This window comes from Podarcis cretensis (genome assembly GCF_951804945.1).
Source record: "Podarcis cretensis genome assembly, chromosome: 9".
Classification (NCBI taxonomy): Eukaryota; Metazoa; Chordata; class Lepidosauria; order Squamata; family Lacertidae; genus Podarcis; species Podarcis cretensis.
In genome coordinates, this window is record NC_137178.1 from 71,627,778 (window position 1) to 71,644,169 (window position 16,392).

Sequence of the window (16,392 nt, forward strand, 5' to 3'; positions counted from 1 at the left end):
GCAAAGCAGTGGTTGAGAAAGTGCACCTTGTTACACAGTGAGAATATATGGAAACCTTGTATGCCATGGCTGAGTCATAATATTCCAGACTAAAGTACATTCATTATAGTTTGCACTATATAGTAGCTCTTATTATTCTGATGGCAATACAATGGTACCTCTGCCCTGTCCAGCATCCATTTCGGCTGACGTCCGCGGCAAACCCGGAAGTACCGGAACGGGTTACTTCCAGGTTTCCTGCCCGTGCAAGCGCAGAAGCGCTAAATCATGCTTCGCACATGCGCAGAAGCGCAAACCGCTCTGCAAGCGTGCGCAAAGTGGCGCTTTGTTGAGCGTCCTTTTCATCGTTTTCATCAATATTTAATGCTGTATTGTTTTAAACACTTGATTGGAAGCAGCCCAGAGTGGCTGGGGAAACTCAGCCAGATGGGCGGGGTATAAATAATAAATTATTATTATTATTATTATTATAGAGTGTCCGGGGCTCCAGAACAGATACCGGACTCAAAACAAGCTACCGCTGTAATTGAAAAAAATTACACTCGGTCAGTGTTGTTTTTTCCCCCTAAAAAAAAATGTTTAGGGGTACTCTCATTTTCCTACTATATTGAAATACTGCCCCTCAATGAGGTCAAACTTAGATCACAAAATGTTTAAGGGTATGCGTCCCCCCCAGAAAGAAAGCACTGCACTTAGTTATCAGAAGGATGGATGTACCGATTCAAGCTTGTTAGCAAATAGTTTGCAAGGTTACCTTAAAAGATTGGTAGGGGTATAAACATAATTTAGCACCAAATATTAATTAAAATGTATGAAGAATGGGTGCCTAAAATACTGTTCTTGATCTCTCTTGCTGCAATACTGAAAGCCAACAATATCATCCCATTATACACAGCAGAAGAATGATAGATCATGGTACCACAATTTTGCCTGTAAACCATGGATAATATTCAGAAGATTGACGTCTATTTCTTATAAACTGCGCATAGAAACATAACTTTCTGTTCACCCTCAGCCACTTTATAGTAAATGTTTCAAATCTAAAGATCACACTACAGTAAAACCAAAGTGGTTTTGGGGGGAAACACAATATTCTCAATGGGCAACTGTTTCCATTGAAGCAATCACTCCTCATATACATTTTGTATTTTCATAAAAATCTTTCCAAGCGATAATCAACACAGAGACTTAGGCAGGGAAAGAAGTTCTGCAACCTGTTAATTTTGCGATAAACAAGTTACATTTATAAAGAGACATAACACTGAAACATTTGGAATATCATGACTGTGGTCCAAAACTAAAAAATCCTCTCTCAGTTGACCAAAAACAAATCATTCTGCCACAATGTAGTAAATCACTCCACTGCTGCCCTTTTATATTTAATACCTTTCAGCGGTACACATTTATCTCTACACTAGCATAGCCTACTCATTGATTTCCTATGGTCACGCTGGAAGAAGGTTCTGCTTCCCTGATGATGAGTACAAAGGGTGGATGAGCCCATTCTCATTGCAATGCAAACCCTGCACTTTTACATTTCTGCTAACCCACCTGAACATTTGACCAGTTAAGAAATAACTCTGCCCTCTTCATTTAGTTACATAACTGTTACTACTAACACATCTTCCTTCGCTTGCATGTAAAATTCTGGATTCCAGCCTGCATAAAATAATGAAAACCTTTTTAGACCATCATATTTCAACTCAGAATTTCTACTTATGTACAAAAAGGAGTAAGCCTCACTGAAATTCTATTGCCTTGCAGGCCTTTTTCACCTGGTTTGGGAGAGTGAGGGCCTGACTGACTCCAGCTACAAAAACTGAGGTTGCTGAACAGACTCCATCTGGGGAAGTGTTGTTGTGGCGGCTGCTGCCCCCTTTTGTATCTTTATTTTAGATCTTCTTGTCCTTTGTGTGGAAATTGTTCTGTTTGGTTGTGTATTTCTTAATGTTTTATATACTGTTTATGACTTCACTTGTTATGTTGTGGTTATGCTTTCTTCATGTTGTAAGCCTCCTTGAGATGGTGTGAACTGTGGAAAAGTGGCATACAAATAAATTTATGTACAGTGGTACCTCGCAAGACGAATGCCTCGAAAAGTGGCATACAAATAAATTTATGTACAGTGGTACCTCGCAAGACGAATGCCTCGAAAGACGAAAAACTCGCAAAACGAAAGAGTTTTTCGTTTTTTGAGTTGCTTCGCAAGACGGATTTCCCTATGGGCTTGCTTCGCAAGATGAAAACGTCTTGCAAGTTTGTTTCCTTTGTCTTGCAAGTTTGTTTCCTTTTTCTTAAAACCGTGCATTCACTTGGAGGAGCAACTCATAGCACGCGGTGTGGTAGCCTTTTTTGAGGTTTTTGAAGACTTTGGTGATTTTTGAAGCTTTTCCAAAGTCCGTGCTTCGAAAGACAAAAAAATCGCAAGACAAAAAAACTTGTGGAATGAATTAATTTCGTCTTGCGAGGCACCACTGTATGTATGTACTCCAGAATGCATTCATCTACTGGTGGGAAGAGAGGTGCTACTTTTTAATTTAGTAAACTGAATTATTTACTGTGAATTAGCATCATATTCTTACACAGCACTACCTTTCCAAGGTTTCCTCTGGAGCATGGATACATCTTCTACACTTAAGTTTAAAGGTGTATATCCTGTTCTAGATGTGAATTGTTTTATTGAAATGAACAACCCACACAGACCTGTAAATAGTAGTTTGCCTGATTGCCTAGGGCAACAAAAAATCATCATCATACCTGACATGCAAGCTTTTCTATGTATTTGCTTCATTTCAGGCTATTGGCACAAGACATTTATGCTGTCTAGTAAACTTTAGTGGATTTATTCTCAAGGGACGCGGGTGGCACTGTGGGTTAAACCACAGAGCCTCTTGGCTTGTCGGTCAGAAGGTCAGCGGTTCGAATCCCCGCAACGGGGTGAGCTCCCGTTGCTCAGTCCCTGCTCCTGTCAACCTAGCAAGTTCAAAAGCACGTCAAAGTGCAAGTAGATAAATAGGTACCACTCCGGCGGAAAGGTAAACAGTGTTTCCGTGCGCTGCTCTGGTTCGCCAGAAGCGGCTTAGTCATGCTGGCCACATGACCCAGAAGCTGTACGCCGGCTCCCTTGGCCAATAAAGCGAGATGAGCGCCGCAACCCCAGAGTCGGCCACGACTGGACCTAATGGTCAGGGGTCCCTTTACCTTTACTTAAACTTTAATGGATCTATTCTCAAGAAGGAATGAACACTAAAAAAAAAAACCACACCAAACCACTCACCACCTTTTCCTACGCAGTATGAAACTCTGGCAAACTAACACACTTAACACAAATAATAGCAGCATTCAAACATAGTTCTTATAGGGACAGAGGGTCAAAATTATATTTCTAGAAAGCCTTTATGACCTGTGCAACTTAGCTTTCTTGTCTCGGTAATTTTAGACCTAGGCTAGGGCTTGCCGATTGGAAGGTCGGCGGTTCGAATCCCCGTGGCGGGGTGCGCTCCCGCTGCTCGGTCCCAGCGCCTGCCAACCTAGCAGTTCAAAAGCACCCCCGGGTGCAAGTAGATAAATAGGGACCGCTTACTGGCGGGAAGGTAAACGGCGTTTCCGTGTGCTGCGCTGGCTCGCCAGATGCAGCTTTGTCATGCTGGCCATGTGACCCGGAAGTGTCTCCGGACAGCGCTGGCCCCCGGCCTCTTGAGTGAGATGGGCGCACAACCCCAGAGTCTGTCAAGACTGGCCCGTATGGGCAGGGGTACCTTTACCTTTACCTTTAAGTAAAATTTGCTGGTAGGAGACCAAGTAATCTCTCGTTGCTGATACAACAAACACAGATGCAAAGCCCACAGAAGAATTGCCCTCTAAGAAAGAGACTGGGTGTCAATAGATACTGCCCTATGCAATGGCTGGACTGCAACATCTTTGCTCTTTGTGTCTGAACTTGCCCCACCCTCCGGCCCTAGGAGTCCTCATAAGGGAGCTGTGCCTGGAGGAAGAACTGTGAGGGGAGAGACTCCATCAGGAAGGCCTCCTTCCACCTGCCTTGCTCCACCCTCCAGTCTCTGCTTCTCAATTTGTATTGTATTATTTTATGTACTGTGGCTTGCCGTTGTTTTATTGATTATAGTTTAGAAATTATTTATTATAGCTGTTGAGCAGATATCTGTTTAACGTTTATGTTGTTATTATTTAATACTATTCTAATAATTGTTGAATGTTACTTTTTTGATGTAGGTTGCCAATTTAAAGTTATGTTTTATTATCACATTTTTGGATCACATTAGATTGTTATAAGATGTACATTTTTTTGTTTCTTCAGCTTGTAAACCGCCTTGAGTACTGTAAGATAGAAAGACGGTATACAAATCAAAAATGATGATGATGAACCTCCTGGCCACAAACATTAACTCTAAAGGCACTCTAGCCCATCTCAGCTACTTCCATGGCTTCTGATGAAGACCAGAAATCAGGGAAGAAAACACCTTTGCACTGCAATTTTCTCATGGGGCAATGCTAATGGCAAAAGACTGACCCAGTTCCCTACCTGTGAGAGCGCTGGGATGAAAAAGCTGCTATTTAGCACTGCACAGTATCTACACAAGATATTATATACCAAAGCCCCAGATGAACTGGAGGTGGGTGGTGGGACAGCGCTCTGGCTTGGGAATCCTGACCTGGGCAACCACTCCTGACTATCATTTTAACGCTAAATTGATCTCAAACAATGGCTAGCAGGACCCTTGTCAATTCCAGTTCAGTGACTTATAGGATTCCCTTGCTGTGTGGCAGTGTTACTTGAACTGAGCAAAGTTTATTTATTCATAACATTTATGCACTGTTTGTTTGTTTAAGAAAACCAAAGCAGTTTACAAAAGATGCAACAGTAAAATCAAGAAAAATTCACAACCAACCTTTAAAACATACAAAAGTTAAAATGTTACAATGCGGTGCTAATAAGGTACCTTGGGTTAAGTACTTAATTCGTTCCGGAGGTCCGTACTTAACCTGAAACTGTTCTTAACCTGAAGCGCCACTTTAGCTAATGGGGCCTCCTGCCGCCGCCACGCCACCGGAGCCTAATTTCTGTTCTTATCCTGAAGCAAAGTTCTTAACCTGAATCACTATTTCTAGGTTAGTGGAGTGTGTAACCTGAAGCGTATGTGTTAAGTTGTGGGTGAACATATCAGACGACACAGCGATTCTTCAAACAGCTCTTGCTTATTCACAGGCCAGAACAGAACTGAACTGAAGGGTTCAGTCAGTCTGCTTATATAGAGCTCCAATACAAAGCAACTGTAACAATTTTCTAAAACTATCCAATCACTGAACGTCACTTTCGATCCCTTATTTGCATAACTATCTACAGTATCCCCCTGCTGGCCCAGGGTGAGAACTTCAGTACATAACAGTATGTAACCTGAAGTGTATGTAACCCGAGGTACCACTGTAAAGCCAAGGTTGCAGGTTCATATTCCTGCATTGCAGGGAGTTGGAAAATCGTCAGGGTCCCCCCCAACTCTACAATTCTCTGATTCAATTAAAACAGATTAACATTATCTCAACTTACTAAGCATCTGAGCAGCCGTGTCAAAACAAGAATGCTTTCAGCAGGCCCCAAGAAGAGTACAATGAAGGCACCTGCTTGATATCAAAGGCAGGGAGTTCCAAAGTTTCAGTGCTGCCACACTAATCGATCAAGTTCTTACAGACAGATGGTGGTGCCAGTGGCGTAGCGTGGTGGGTGCTGGGGGGCCAGCCGCACCGGGCGCAACATCTGGGGGGGGGCGCGTTCGCACTCGCAGCTCTCTGCCCCTACCTGGCTCACTCACTCTCTCTCACTGCTGTGCGAATCCAATCCGAGCCGCCGGGTCACCGCCCACTGTGGAGGGGGGGTGCCAGGCGTGCGGGTTAGGGGGCGCAAATTACTTGCCTTGCCCTGGGCCCGACAACCCACGCTACGCCACTGGGTGGTGCAGATATTATGTGGGATCTGTAGTACCGCCAATTCTGCTGATCAAAATGGCTGACTGGGCACATGACATGCGGGGCAAGCCCACCACATGGTCTGAGGGACGGTGGACCGGCCCACAGCTAGAAAAGGTTGCTGACCCCTGGTCATGTTATTAGCACAGCCACCCTTTTCTTTTCATTTTTGAGAAAAATGAATCTGCACATTTATTCCAGAAGTAACATCCTGTACATTAAGACCCGCAGCCCATGGGTGGGAATGCAATTAATCATCCCATCCCTGCTTTTGCTGATACAATCAACAGTCCCCCATTACATATGCCTTAAAGGAAAAAAATACCAGCAAGAGAATAGATCACAACACTGTACTACACTACAGGGCTGATGTAAACGACTCTTTTGACTCCTCAGCAAAATGAGTCACTTTACAGAACTGTTTAAATCACAACATTCCTCCCACTGCAGTATGCATATACTAATAATGGAGTTATTTCCCTTTGCAAATGAAAAAGTAGAAGGGCAAATTTTTTAAAGGTTTTGTTGTTGTTGTTGTTTAGTCGTGTCCGACTCTTCGTGACCCCATGGACCAGAGAACGCCAGGCACTCCTGTCCTCCACTGCCCCCCGCAGCTTGGTCAGACTCATGCTGGTAACCTCGAAAACACTATCCAACCATCTCGTCCTCTGTCGCCCCCTTCTCCTTGTGCCCTCCATCTTTCCCAACATCAGGGTCTTCTCCAGGGAGTCTTCTCTTCTCATGAGGTGGCCAAAGTACTGGAGCCTCAGCTTCACAATCTGTCCTTCCAGTGAGCACTCAGGGCTGATTTCTTTCAGAATGGATAGGTTTGATCTTCTTGCAGTCCATGGGACTCTCAAGAGTCTCCTCCAGCACCATAATTCAAAAGCATCAATTCTTCGATCAGCCTTCTTTATGGTCCAGCTCTCACTTCCATACATCACTACTGGGAAAACCATAGCTTTAACTATACGGACCTTTGTTGGCAAGGTGATGTCTCTACTTCTCAAGATGCTGTCTAGGCCTGTCAACTCTCAAAAACTAACATTTCTGCATAAAATTAAACGTGGATTAGAAAGAGCTGCCTTTGGCTTTGGGGTGGGTATGAAACTGCCAAATGATAGCTGCACTAAAATCCTGGACTTCTCAGAAAGAATTACCTGAGCAACTGCTTTCCAAAAATACAAAAATAAGCTTCAAAATGAACCAGAAAGTCCCAACGATAGGTGCCAGTGCAAATCTATTTTTTACTCTATAGCACAGCTTCTGTAAACAGCTGTGACATCACTGAAAGGGAAGAGTCGGCTGATTTCTCACAAAGTGATTGGTTAGACTGGTGCCCTGAACATTTTGCTTTGTCTTGCCTGTTCTACAACGGATTGACACTTTAAAAATAATAATAAAAAGAAAAAGAAAAGAAAATTATTCTGAGCTTAGGCTCATGTACAGCAAGTAGATTTATAATCCCCTCACAGTCACCCTGAAAGGCAGGGGTAAAGGTAAAGGTAAAGGGACCCCTGACCATTAGATCCAGTTGTGGCTGACTCTGGGGTTGCGGCGCCCATCTCGCTTTATTGGCCGAAGGAGCCGGCGTACAGCTTCCGGGTCATGTGGCCAGCATGACTAAGCCGCTTCTGGTGAACCAGAGCAGTGCACGGAAACGCTGTTTACCTTCCCGCCTATTTATCTACTTGTACTCTGACGTGCTTTCGAACTGCTAGGTTGGCAGGAGCAGGGACCGAGCAACGGGAGCTCACCCCGTCGCGGGGATTCGAACCGCCGACCTTCTGATCGGCAAGTCCTAGGCTCTGTGGTTTAACCCACAGTGCCACCCGCGTCCTTTGAAAGGCAGGGGTAGGGGACCCTAAAAAATCCTCACTGGGTAACTGCAAGTTCTTGTGCATACCCAGAGAAGCACTTTTGATCCTGACTAGGTTCAACAGTTTGTTTTCTTAGTGCTGGGTGCCCAGGGTTTTAATTTGGAATAGTCATCTTGACACTTGTATTATCAAATGCAATTTCCCAGCTACAGCTCTTGTGTGACAGTTCTATGCACACTACAAAGAGTAGTTTCTTTGAAGAAGACTCTCAACAAATCATGCTCTACATCTGGATGCTGAAAGATACCAGGAAGGTTTCATGTCACGGAAATGCAAAATAATAATAACAATAAATAAATAAAACATACAGTGTGATATTAGAAGTTAGAAATCGGAACAATTTACTCTGTGTTGCAGGGCTTCAAAGCTGCACAGTATTTCTCTTCATTCTTTCTACTTGGGAGTTTATACAATGCAAGTGTTGCTTTGTTTATGCACAGTTTTATTACAATATATATCCTGCTATGCCAGGAACAGATTTAGCAAGTCCTTGTTGAACTTCTATTGATATTTACAAAGGCTGCTTTTATATGGTATTAGATGTTCACAGAGTGCATCATATTGATCTAGGAATAAAAAGCTGTTTCCCCCCACTCTAGCTTGCCTGCCCTTTTTGTGGTATATTGAAATTTGAGGATTTCCTCCCCTACACAAAATTGTACTACTAGACAAGACATTTTTTTCCTGGGTAACTGCTGCTGTTATATTTAGAGAGCAGAGATAATAGCTTGTATACTCTTAGCATCACTTTAAGCAAAAAGTGATGTCTGACATTTAATTCTAAACCATGTCTGACATTTAGTGCTATATTTCAGCAAGAGGAAAAAAACATCACTTATAAAAAGTAATTTTGCACCTTTTCACAATTAGTTTCTGATTGCAAATTGCTAGTGAGCATCACTCTGCTATTCTCTACTGGATAAAATAAGGCGACTGACCATATGAGATAATATGATTGTGAAGAACAGAGGACAACTTCCTGCATTATACATATTTAACTGTAGTTTGTATACTACATTTCAAGAGTTTACAGACCTACTAAAATAGATCATCTTCCCAAATTATCTCTCTGATTCTTGCCCGAAATAAAATGCAGCATTAGTCAGATGTTCTATGAAGTGAGCAGCTATAGATTTACCAGCAATTTTTCTACTTTACAGCTGAAAATCCTTTAAAAAGATACACATTAGAGAGGACATAACATTTCACATTTATCCACTTCTGTAAGTTTGGAACTATTTAGGGAAACCATTTTTACCAACACCTTTCCAAGCCTAATGTATTTCTCTGTTTGTACAAACCACAAGTAAGTCTTTCATAAACTACACTGTTGCTGCACAGACATGTTGAGACGTGCTCAGCAAATCATACTGTATTACAGATATAAAGAATAGTACCCATGATATGGTAAGCATTTGTATTTGGCAGCTAAATAATGCCAGATTTAGCCCTTTCAATGGGGGCAAACATGAGAAAGCAAAAAGATAGCAGCGTGACCCACAGAATGGATTCCTCGCCCCCCCCCTTTCACAGGCAGGGACTATATGGTTCTGCTCACTTGCATGATGCATCCATCTTTGCAAAGCTAACTTTGTGAAATCAGCTAGGTTTCTGTTCATTTTTCAAACGTTTGCTCTGAATGCCAGGCCAGTGGAAATAGAAGGTAAAACACATCAGCAACAGCGATTCCCTTCCCTATCTAGCAACCCTTCCTTTTCCCCCAGTGTGGACTTGTACAGTCATCCATCACGCTGACCTGACACCAGGTGCCTTCCTCATTGGGTGCTGATAAATATTTCCTCCCACCCAGAGACACACTAAAGAGTTCGATACTTATTCCGCTGCTTACTGGGAAACACAACACAGTTGTCAGGGCTCCAAAAGCCCCCATCAATAATAATACTCTGTGCCCCTGAGCTCCCTTTTCCTTCTCTCTCTCTCTCTCCCTCTCTCTTTCTCTTAACGTCTAAAGCTCTCAGACTGGCTGCTGAAGAAGGAGCCTTCCGTATTAACAACTCCTGGAGGCAGAGAGAGAGAGAGAGAGAAATGTGCAGTCTCTTGATCCTGTGCTGCGAAATGTAACCTTAAACTGGCAACTGCTAGTTTGGGGATTTTAGTTTCCTGGAAACCAGGGCTGCGAGCTTCACGTTTTTCCATGAGCTAAGCAACACTTCTGCCCCCAGTAGAGAAGGAAAGGGAGCGCACAAGCCTAGCCGGTCACCATCATCACCACCGCCACCTGACAGGCGGGCACAGTGCCAAAGAGATTCCACCCTGCTCCATCCTTTCCACCAGGCTAGGGAAGGAAAAGGGGAAGGAGGAGTTGTCTGTCTGCCGTTCCCTCTCTGATATTGCTTTGTCTCCTCTGCCTGGGGCATCTCACTTTCTCCAGAAGCCTCTCCCCCTATCAAGTCAACTTTTCTCCCATCAGACAAACCTCCACAACCCAAAAAAACCAGAGCTCACTTGCAAGATAGTTTCTGACATGACTCCGTGGCCCAAAGACTTTCACCGAACAAGCAGTAGGGGCAGCAAAAGCCCACCACATCAGCTAATTCCAGAGACGTTGGAGGAGCTCTTTTACCAATATTCAAGATTTCCCACAGAAATGATCCTATTATTACTATTCCCTCCTCTACAACGCTGTGTTGTTGTTTTTAAAGGGCTCTCTGTGGGCTTCAGGAACCAGAGTAGGGATAAGAAGAAACTGGAAAGGGCTTTGTTTGGCTGCAAGCTCTGCATTGCACAGTCATCAAAGTTAAGTGTGAGGGTTGGGGAAGGGAGATGGGGGAAGAGAGAGACGGGAACGGGGATGATTTTGATATCAGAGTGCGGCCCAGCCTTCCTATGTGGACGTGGTGGGCATCTTCAGCCATCCTAGGGAAGTTGCAGGAGAGAAAGCACTGGAAGCCGAAATTGATGAAGGAAACTGAGGAAGGGGGCACGTTTGTTTGTTATTTTTCCTTGGAGGAAAGGGCAGAAAGTGTCGAGGACCTCCCAAGCAGCAAATTCACCTGGCCACTCTGAAGGGGAAGGACTCGGCCAGAGAAAGAGAGATAGAGAGAGAGAGAGAGAGAGAGAGAGAGAGAGAGAGAGAGAGAGAGAGAGAGAGATTTGGGGAAGGTTCTGCTCGAGTTCCCCTGGTCTGCTCTGGAGTTCTTTCTGGGGAACGCACATTTACCCCAGGAAAGGGCGCGCGCTCTCCCTCTCTCGCGCACCTCGGAGGAGAAAAGGGGGCGTGAAACCGACCCCCCAAATATCTCCCGTGCCCCCCTTTGGAAACGCGCACGAAACTGCCCACCCAAAGGAAAAGAAGCCGAGCCGAGCTTGGCCGAGAGCGAGACCAACAGGCGTCGAGTCGAGGCGCAACACGGGCATTATTTCCCCCACCCCTTCCCACGCCGCCCTCCGACCCCAGGAGGAGAGCGCTTCCCTCTCTCTCCCCCGCAACTACTCCTTCCCTCCCCTTTCTTTTACCTGGTGGCTGAAGGGGGCTTCCCAAGAGGCGGCGAGGTTGCAGAAGGAGGAGCAGGAGGAGGTGGCGGCGGCGGCGGTGGAGGAGGAGGAGAGGGAGAAGGCGGCATCTTCGGAGAGCCCGCAGCCAGCCATGCCTCCCTCTCGCTGCCCACGGTGAGAGAGAGAGAGAGAGAGACGGGGAGATGGAGACGCTCGAGCGGCGCGCGCGGCACTTGGGCAGCAGAGCCTGGGCGAAACTCTTCGGCGTCCTGGAGGCGCAGGGAGAGGCTGGCGAGCGAGCGCAGCGGCAACGGCGGGGCTCTCTCTGGACGCTCTCCTTCTGGTGTGCGGCTCTTTGGAGAGGCGCCGTCAGGAGCCACCGCCGGAATCACGTGGGCGCGCTCCCGCCGCCGCCGCCGCCGCCGCTGCTGGGGACACACAGGCTGCGTGTGACCAACAGCCCGGTGCTGCCAAAGCGACGCCGAGAAGCGCCCCGTGCTCGGGTCCCGCCGTCGCCGCCTCCTTTCCGGGCGAGCGCGATGCGTAAAAAGGAGCCGGCTGGCCCCAAATGCGCCAAGGGCTAGGGATGCGCGCTTGGACTGGGGAGGGGAGCCCGGTCTGTTCAGGGAAGGAGGGAGGCGGGCTGGGCGAGGATCGGGGTGCGCACGAGGGATGGAGAGAGAGAGAGAGAGAGAGAGAGAGAGAACAAGCTCAAGTTGGAGAATCTGCAGATTTTCAGCCCGAGCGCCCGGTGTGTTTTGTTTTTATTTTTCAAACAGCAGGTTGCAGCTTGGCGCTGCAGCTGGGAACTTCCGTGCATGTGCAGAGTGCATCTCGCTCTCCCGCGCGGAAGTGCCTGCTCCCGCTTCTTCTTCCCCCGACCACCACCACCACCAAATGACTGAACTCAGAGAGAGAGCCTCTGAGCATGTGCTGAGTTGATTTTGCGCCATCAGGGAAGCTGAGGCCACCAGACTCCACGCGGTTTCGTGAGCATGCACAGGGTGCCATCCTCAGGAGCGAAACGAGGCTTCGTTTATTCGTTCTTTAGGGGCATAATTTAAGACAATGGAACCAAAAGGGGGGTGGGAACCATCCATAAAACACTGGGCTTTATTTCACAAATACCCAGTTTGGAACACACACAAGCGCGCGCATCTGCTGGGAGCCTCAATGGCGCTGCTCTGGAGTTCGAGCCCCATGTTGGGCAAACAGATTCCTGTATTTCCGGGGGTTGGACTAGATGACCCTTGGGGTCCCTTCCGATTCTAGGAAAGGCCAGAGCCGAGGGTGACGTTCGGCAGGTGGCTTTGTGGGAGAGATGTCAGGAGCCAGGAGCCAGGAGCCAGAAAACCCTTTTTCCCCCGAAGAGCGACGCATTCTGAGAACATTCTGGGCATGTTCTCATCGTGTTTCTCGTCTCTGATCCCCTTTATCTCGCCACCGAGGGATTTAAAGGGAACTCAGACGTGGAGCAAAGAGCTGGAGCGAGGGGGGGGAGCTCCATCCCTCGCCCGAGGGACCTATGTGCAGCTGCTAAAGAAAACATGTATTTTAAATAGCCACAAGTTTGGGAAAGGAGGACTTGACGCTGCTTCCTTTTCAAAGCTAATAGCGCACAATCCTATGCATGGACGTTCAGAAGCAGGTTCCAGTGCGTTCAGTGAATTTGTATCGTGTCTAATAGGATCTCAGCCTCAGTGGCAGGTATTCTCTTCGGGGCAGAGTTCCTTTCCAAGGATAAGCACGCACATCAAAAGAAGAACTTAGCCTCCAAAGGCAGAGAAGGCTAAAGGCTTTTCCTAGCGCGACACTCCCCCCTTAAAATATTATTATTATAATAATAGAGCAACAGAGGTCAAGCTCTCTCACTTAAGAGCCTCCCTGCAACCTGTTATGGTAAGAAACATTTGGTTTGCAAGCCGGCTTTCTCGTCTTTATTGATAGCACCTGGCAGGCAGTTCATTGCGGTGAAGACAGGCAGCTGAAGGCTCCCGGGGAAGGGAACATTCAAAACTGTTGCATATATAGCATGGCCCTTGTTCTTTCTCGCCACACCAAATCACAATTACCCAACGATGGAGCGCTCTTCTCAGGTTGCTTCAGAGCTCTCTCCATAGAAAAGCGGGGGTCCACCTTTTTACTTAGCACACAATGCGTCTGTTTTCTTGCAAGCATGCACTAAGGTCACAAATCTTGCTTACAACCTTGTGGATCTCCATCGTTGCTTCAATGCACTTTTTTTAAGGGTGAAAGGTCTAAATAAAGGAAATCTACTATAACAACAACACAGGGAAACAGTAGCATATAATTAGAAATGATGTATGTAAATGTAAAAGGCAATAATTGTTCTAGGAAAACCTCAAAGAATAAAGGCGGCCTGATTATTCACCCTAAGATGGTGGTTTGATCAAATGGTGAATAGATATATCAAGGGGCTTCTCTCACACTAACAAGTGCAGTCCTATCCACATTTATGCTGAGATAACTCTGATTAAACTCAATGGGGGGGTTGGCTTCTGAATATATATATATATATATGATTGTGCTGTAATCTTATAAATAAAATTAATGACAATTTGTTCCACTTCCCCTTTAAGCCCCTGTGCTGTCCTGTATACATTTCCATTTCCATGTAGAGGCAAAATAAAGTGAATTTCTTTGCTGTGTGTTGTAATTCTTGAAAGTTCCCTGACAAAAAGTCAATTCCAACTTTTTATTTTATTTTTTTTCATTTTGCTTTAAAAGCACAGTATTTTAAAATGACAGCCAACATGAACAGCAGCAACCAGCTCCTGTACCAGCTGCAGGTGGGAACTACAGCTGAGAAACATCAGCCAAGAAAAGGTGATTGCTAAAACCTGAGCCCTAATAAATTCTAAGAGTTAAAGAAAAAGAGGGTGAGGAATGAGACGATACCAAGAAGGGCATTTCAAATTTACCCCCACAATGCAGGAATCTCAACTAAAGCGTCCATGACAGATGGCTATCCAACCTCTACTTAAAAACCTCCAAAAGCACCCAACTTATTCAAAAGCACCCAGCTTATTTTAATATATACATATAATGGAAACACCAAAGCAGAACTCATAACCACGATTTCTAAAAATGCAGTCCCATGCTATTTGATTTTATTTAGACTTCTAAGTACAAGGACTGGAGCCTTAGAAAACATTCCCTTCTGAATTTCTGTGATAAACCATTCATCTCCCTGCAATTTTCACACCCCTTTCACTGCTTCATTAAAGGGAAAGGGACCCCTGACCATTAGGTCCAGTTGTGACCTCATCTCACTTTATTGGCCGAGGGAGCTGGTATACAGCTTCTGGGTCAAGTGGCCAGCATGACTAAGCCGCTTCTGGTGAACCAGAGCAGCGCACGGAAACACCGTTTGCCTTCCCGCCGGAGCGATACCTATTTATCTACTTGCACTTTGACATGCTTTCGAACTGCTAGGTTGGCAAGAGCAGGGACCGATCAACGGGAGCTCACCCCGTCGCAGGGATTCAAACCGCCAACCTTCCGATTGGCAAGTCCTAGGCTCAGTGGTTTAACCCACAGCGCCACCGCCATCCCTGCTTCATTACCCCACCCAAATTCTCTGCATGCACACTCAGTTTCAACAGCACCCCGCATCATTTTCAAACCCCCCCCCCCAAAAAAAAATGCACACACATATATACGCACACACAAATCCCTGGGTTATCTTTCGGACACACAGCTTGGAAGACCAGAACACTGGATATTTGTGGGTGAGAGAAACAGCCAAGTTCGTAGCCTTGATGCTTCCAGCACATATTCAAGCTAATGCTTTTTGATATTGTTGCATGATCTTATCTGCATATCCTGTCTTCCTCTATTTGGTTTTCTGTTTGTACCTCTAGGATAGGGCATGTTCTAGTTTATGTCGTCCAAGCAGAATTTGCTTTAAAATATGCTGGAGACGTATGTGCCTTTATACTCCTTTATCCTCCTTCCAGTCCCTAATGAACTTGAGTACATCTCTGCTTAACCATGCAAATTTTACTCTTGTCTTTTGCCCACAGGTACATGCACCATCTGTGCCACTGAAGAACATTCCTACCTAAGAATGTTTGCAATTCCACATTTTTATTTTCTTTACTGCGTATTCCTCTGTATAGCAATAGATTTTGCAGCTGAGGAACAAACAAACAAAAAACTCTGTGTGTTACATGCTGTGTGGTTCTCTCCCCAAATTATTTATTTTTTTTAGAAGTAGATTTTGCAGGTTGGTTGTCAGGGGAAAGTCAACGTAGCCCTTATACAAAATTACTGAAGTCCCCATAACTTTTCCTCTTAAAAAAGTAGCATGGAAGGATTACGCAAAAGATGGAGGCTTAACTAGCCTTGTTTGGTGCCTGTGGTTCAGAATGCTTTTGTAGCTGACTTGATAGCTGTTTCAGCTACTGTTGAAGAGCTGTGTGGAGAGAGATCAGGAGAAGAGTGGAGAGCAGGAAAAATCAGGCATTGAAAAGTTTTCAGATGCTGCTTCCCACTTTCGTGATTTTTTTGCTATGGACACAGGAGCCCGGAACATAACCCAGCAGTTTCCAGGTGTTAGTTATAACTTATAAAACTTGGGACCTAAATATTTTAGGCCAGGCATTTAAAAACTTGTGGAATCATCTAATTAAGTGTGGACTATGTGGACTAATTAAGTGTGGACTATGGGACGCGGGTGGCGCTGTGGGTTAAACCACAGAGCCTAGGACTTGCCGATCAGAAGGTTGGCGGTTCGAATCCCCGTGATGGGGTGAGCTCCCGTTGATCGGTCCCTGCTCCTGCCAACCTAGCAGTTCGAAAGCACACCAGTGCAAGTAGATAAATAGGTACCACTCTGGCGGGAAGGTAAACGGCGTTTCCGTGTGCTGCTCTGGTTCGCCAGAAGCGGCTTAGTCATGCTGGCCACATGACCCGGAAGCTGTACGCCGGCTCCCTCGGCCAATAAAGCAAGATGAGCGCTGCAACCCCAGAGTCGGCCACCACTGGACCTAATGGTCAGGGGTCCCTTTTCCTTTACTATGTTTATGGGCCTAACCAGGATTCATGTTGG

The 16,392-nt window shown here is 45.7% G+C and overlaps 1 protein-coding gene across 2 annotated transcripts in view; it reads right to left on the minus strand.

Annotated features, from left to right (window-relative positions):
• Window positions 1-11,667, minus strand: part of PPARGC1A (PPARG coactivator 1 alpha) — a 669,056-nt gene extending 657,389 nt beyond the window's left edge. Inside the window, exon 1 of one of the 2 annotated variants that reach the window (XM_079989670.1) lies at window positions 11,340-11,667. In XM_079989670.1, the coding sequence (XP_079845796.1) occupies window positions 11,340-11,471 (132 nt within the window). In that variant the 5' untranslated portion in view covers window positions 11,472-11,667. The remainder of the gene's footprint in view (window positions 1-11,339) is intronic. The other variant, XM_079989672.1, reaches the window with a different exon arrangement.
• Window positions 11,668-16,392: the final 4,725 nt, after the last annotated feature.